The 5,125-nt window shown below is 40.1% G+C and overlaps 1 protein-coding gene across 1 annotated transcript in view; it reads right to left on the bottom strand.

Annotated features, from left to right (window-relative positions):
• Positions 1-2,439: 2,439 nt before the first annotated feature.
• Positions 2,440-5,125, bottom strand: part of LOC121925652 (homeobox protein Meis2-like) — a 144,217-nt gene continuing 141,531 nt past the window's right edge. Inside the window, exon 7 of the mRNA XM_042458051.1 lies at positions 2,440-3,997. Coding sequence (XP_042313985.1) covers positions 3,714-3,997 — 284 coding nt within the window. The 3' untranslated portion in view covers positions 2,440-3,713. The remainder of the gene's footprint in view (positions 3,998-5,125) is intronic.

The following is a 5,125-nucleotide window of genomic DNA, read 5'->3' as shown; positions in this document are numbered from 1 at the left end:
GCTCCCAGAAGTCTCCTCAGCCATGTTGGCCAATGCTCTGGGATTCTGGTAGCTGAAGTCCAAAATCATTTAAGGAGCACAGTTTGGGGACCACTGCTTTGGGCCAAAGGAGGAGGGGAAGAAAGGCCCTGTTTCCTCCTTTTCTCTTTCCTTGCCTTGCCTGGCTGGCTAGCTGGCCTCTGCCCAGCTAGCCACACTTCCCTCTCTCTGGCCCTGGGGGCAAGCATTGGCCTTTGTTGGGCAGCCTCATGGATGCCGCCTTCCCTGGAGAAGGAGACATTACTGGATCGTGGTATTGCGACCCAAACAGATGTGCTACACACGTACACACTCATAGTTAGGGTGTTTTGTTTATTAATGGAGAAAGTAAACAAAAGGCCATTAACTGCTAGTAAAGTCATGCAGGCTTCAAACACCACATCCTTCCGAAAAGGATAAAACGTAGAATTCAAAGATCTAGCCATGCTAGTCTGTAGAACCAGTATGTAGAGAGATGTTGAGGCTCACCAAAAGACAGACGTCAGCAGCGTGAGCTTTCCTAAAGTCTGCTTCCTCAGATGCATTGTTCTCAGGAAGTAGACAGAGGCCTATGAAAGCTCAAGCTGCTGACATCTCTCTTTCAGTGAGTCTCAAATGTGCTACAAGATCTCTCTATGTAATGAGGGGTGTGTTTAGGAAATGTATAAAATATAAAATGTATAGAAATGTATTTGCTATTGCTATTTACGGGAGCCCGCTAAGGCTTCAGTCACAACTGCTCCGTGAAGGGGGTGATGGTTTTTGCTGTTGGATGCCTTCAAGTCGCTTCCGACTTATGACGACCCAAAGACCAACCTACCCTGGGGTTTTCTTGGTAGTACAGTCATCCTTCCACATTGATCTTTGTGGATTTGATCATTTACATATTTAGTTAATATGTTCTCTCTAGGAATCTCTAGCTCCTCCAGCATGACTCTATGGCCAACATCCGCCAGAGGTTGGACGGGAGGACATAGAGGTTCCTAGACAGAACACTTCTCTAGGCATTTGTAGGTTCTCCAGTACAATTGTGTGGTTCCTCCAGATGTTGACCACAGAGTTGCTCTGGAGCACCTAGAGCAGTGGTTCTCATCCTTTGGTCCTCCATTTGTTTTGGACTTTCAGATCCCAGATGCCTCAGCCAACTTGGCCAATAGTCAGGAATTATCGGAACTGAAGTCCAAAACATCTGGAGGGCCAAAAGCTGAGGACCACTGACCTAGAGATTCCTAGAGTTTTTTTAAACTTTTAAAAACAAATTGTGGTTTTTCATTTTCATGGGGGTCCTGTGTCCCTAACCCCAAGGAATGTGGAGCATTGTACTCAGGAAAAATGGCACTACTCTGCTCCATGTGCCATTTAGCACTAGAGCTCAGTTCCTGGAAGACCCAGAGCCAGTGCTGTTGTGCATGTGCCAAGTGTATTCCTTCATCACTCATTCAAATTAGGAGTATGGTTTCTAGATTATGGCTGGCCTTCTAGTCAAACTTTTGTCCGTGCGTCTCGCATATGAAAATCCAATACTGGAAGCATCCTCAGTCTTTTACCAGCAAACAAAAGGTGAGAAGCAAAATTCTTCAACAGCAGGTAAATCCCATCAATCTTTGTCTGGTAACCTTACAAAGCAACTGGTCCGTCTTTTCAACCAAAACAAGAAATTGTTCAGGGCTGGCTTAGGGAGTGACACGTCATTTGAATGCCGCCTGCCATTGAACTCTTTTGTTAGTATCTTTCACTCGGTATCTTTTAAAACTGTTTTTTAAAACAAATCTCCCTTTGCTAAAAAGTTTGTATATTTTTTGCGCCCTTAGGAAACATTTTTAAACAGCTGTGGCTTCATTTAGAAAAAAAAGTTTGAAAGTAATATCATACAAACATGTTGGCTGCCGTGCAAAAACGATAGCTCTGCAATGACCTACAGTCAACCACAGTGTGGGGTTTAGTTAGGAGCATTCAGTTTTCAAAAAGTTTGTCATCCTTTTAATACAAGTAGATAATGTACAACTGTATGCATTTTCAGATATAGGAAGGATTTTTTTAAAGTGCTTCATCCTTACAGTAGTCTAATTTGAAAAACAAAGGGTTTTTTTAAATCAGCTTTCTACAGCAATTTAATTCAAGGAGTTACCTGCGTGCCATTTAACATCCTGCATTTTAAATCCCATCCACGCAGTTTTTGTCTTGCAATCTTTAAAATTTGATTTTGAATTTGAAATTCAGTTACCGCCCTGCAAATAAACAGGGGGACAACACTAGCAGAGGGCAACACAGAATAACTTACTATAGAAAGAAGTATTAATAAGGTTGCCTGGGGCTAAAATTTAATTATTTCAAGAGAAAGATTGGCATATTTCTATAAAATCGCTACAGGTTTTGAAGCTGGGGGCTGTAAAAGAAATTTTTCAAGCAGTTGAGCCAGCATGACAAAAAATAATTTGCTTTTATTTTAGATTCAGATTTCATTACTGCACTCAAACTACTACAACTGGCTTTGAGTTATTGTACAATCCAAACAGTTTCGATCAGAAACTCTAAGACTCCATGTGCAATGATTATTAATAATAATAATTAGCTCCTTGGTTTCTTGATAGAAAAAGGCTATCGACAAGCATTTGTTTAACCACAACAAAAGTATAATTAGCTTATCCCCACTTAGTAAATCTGGATGCATGCCAACTCATACCAAAAACTGCTACTTTTACAAAAAAAAAAAAAAAGCAATAATACAGTTCATTTTTTCCAGTCCTTTTTGCACAAAATTTATTTACAATGTATACATATATGCTCCAAGATGGGACTATGGAAAAATGCATGACTGATGCTTTGCCCAAAAATAAGTCAACATAGTAAAAATAACTCTTCAGTTCATGTCTCGAGCGGCATAAAACAGGAAGTGATGTAGGTGGTTGCTGCTGCTGAATGGGAACAATGATGCTCTGATGTGACAATTAGGTTCAAATACACTTTCTCTTGGTTTCCATGCCTCCTCCTACCAGTCTCCTTAAGACATTGCCTGCAACAGCTGATTAATCATTGTTGAGGGCTGCAGTTTTTCCCATCCTTCCCGATTTACATCTGTTCAGGCCAATTCAAATATGGTGAGTAAATGAATTAGACATGCAAATTCACGCCCCAGGCTAGAAAAAAAAAGGAGGGGAGGGAGATAGAAAGAGAGGCAGACAGAGGAAATACAGAGTGCATGGCTGAAATCCTAGGATAGAAGAAATGTTCTTCTGCCTGACATAGATATTTTAATGCGGTAAAAATCCTGCAAATAAATCTTTCTGTCATTTGCAGGGGAACTGTAAGGCTTCTTTTTCATCGTCGTCGTCTTCTTTGTAAATGTAAGGAGGCTTCTGGAGGAAGTGAAGAGTTATGGAAACAACACACATAGTGTGGAAAAAAATTCACATTTTTTTCTTAAAAAATCTATAAGAAACAAGGTATATGGATAACAGAATAAAAGCATTTTACAATATTCCACTCTGTTGCCTTATATAGTTATTTTGCATGTCCCCAGAAGGTGTGTTTTTCAGTTGGTGTGTTTTCCCCTGCTTTTCAGGGTCCATAGAAAGACAAGTAGGGTTGTTCCTTGGTCCAAAACTAGATGCCAAGAATGGAACTCCATCAAGTCTGCGCAGAACGGCAATATTTTCAAATATGCCGTTGCTGAAGATAAAGTATATTTCCGTAAGCTACTGAGCATGAATGTCCATCACTTGTCCACTCATTGCTGGGTCTCCGGTATTGAGCATGGTGGGGCTAGTTGCTGGCATTGGCATTCCAGGGTGGGGTGGTCCTCCATGCATCATCATTGCTGGGTGGTGTGGGTGTCCAGGAATGTAGGTATGCATGGGGGGGCCATGGCGCAACTGAGCTGGATGTGGGGGCATCTGAGGTGGTGTATAACTTGGTTGTCCCATATTCATGCCCAATGGACCACCCCGAGACACATATTCCCCTGGCATACTTTGCAGTCCTGTGGAAGAAGAGAGACACTTGTAAATACCAAACCTGGTTTCTGAAAAAGTAAACTCATTGCCTTCTCAGGTTAAAACTTTCTCCAAGCAATTCAGTACAGGAATAATCCTTTTTGCACATGAGGTCCCGGGAACTATTCAAGCAATCATTAAGAAAAATATTTATTAATAATTTGCAGCAAAGAAAATGTGTATAAATTACTATTTTTTTTTCCTCAAGCATTTTGAAATGTAAAAAAAAAATCCAGCTTAGGTTTAATGCACACATGTATAACATAACAATATAGGCATAAATGATTATCTCTGTGTTTCCCCCAAAGGACAACAAAACAGGAACCCAACTTCGAGTCATTTCCATGGTACTTAAAATGGCTTGCAGACCACAGAGAACACTTGACATCAATTGCCTCTTGGATCCTTAGTCGAGTCCCTTAGAGCACTCTCCTCTTGCTTTTTAGAAACATGATCTCTTACGTATGAGGTGCAATGCAATTTTGTTCATCACAAGAAAGACTAACTATGTATTTGTTAACAAATGTGTTCTGAAAAGGAAAGATGGCACAGACAGCTTCAAACATCATTAACAGATCTCTGTTTTGTTAGCCACACACATAAAAGTTGTGAATCCAAAAATGAAAAGTAGTGTTTTGTCAGTTAAGCAGACTAAGCGCTTGGAATATGCATTATTCAACAAAGGCCTCATATGAAGCTGAAATTGATAGGATTACAAAGGATGACTGTTAAATCTAACCTGCTATTTTTAAACATATAAAAATCAATAACAGTTATCAATTAATTCCTTCCTTGTGATCATTTATGTCTACCAAAGCAAAAAGGGGGAAAAAAAAGAAAAGACACAGAACTCAGTCAACCTTTCAATGATTTTTTGAGAACAATAAGAAAAAATTGGGCCTAAGACAATAAACCTCCTGCTTTCTGTGGGCCTCTGCCTTCTGCATGGATTGCTGTACTTGATGGAAACTGACAGGTGTATTGTTTCTAAGAGCTATAAGCTCCATAATCATCAAGGGTGAAAGGCATAACGCTATTGCTAAGTAGGTTCAATTGGCTTTAGTTCTAAGTAATAGTGCACTGTGAATTCTATGAACACCTTGGAATCAGGTCTC

This window comes from Sceloporus undulatus, chromosome 1 (genome assembly GCF_019175285.1).
Source record: "Sceloporus undulatus isolate JIND9_A2432 ecotype Alabama chromosome 1, SceUnd_v1.1, whole genome shotgun sequence".
Taxonomy (NCBI): Eukaryota; Metazoa; Chordata; class Lepidosauria; order Squamata; family Phrynosomatidae; genus Sceloporus; species Sceloporus undulatus.
Note: the sequence above shows the minus strand (reverse complement) of the source record. Positions and strands in the feature narration are given on the sequence as shown.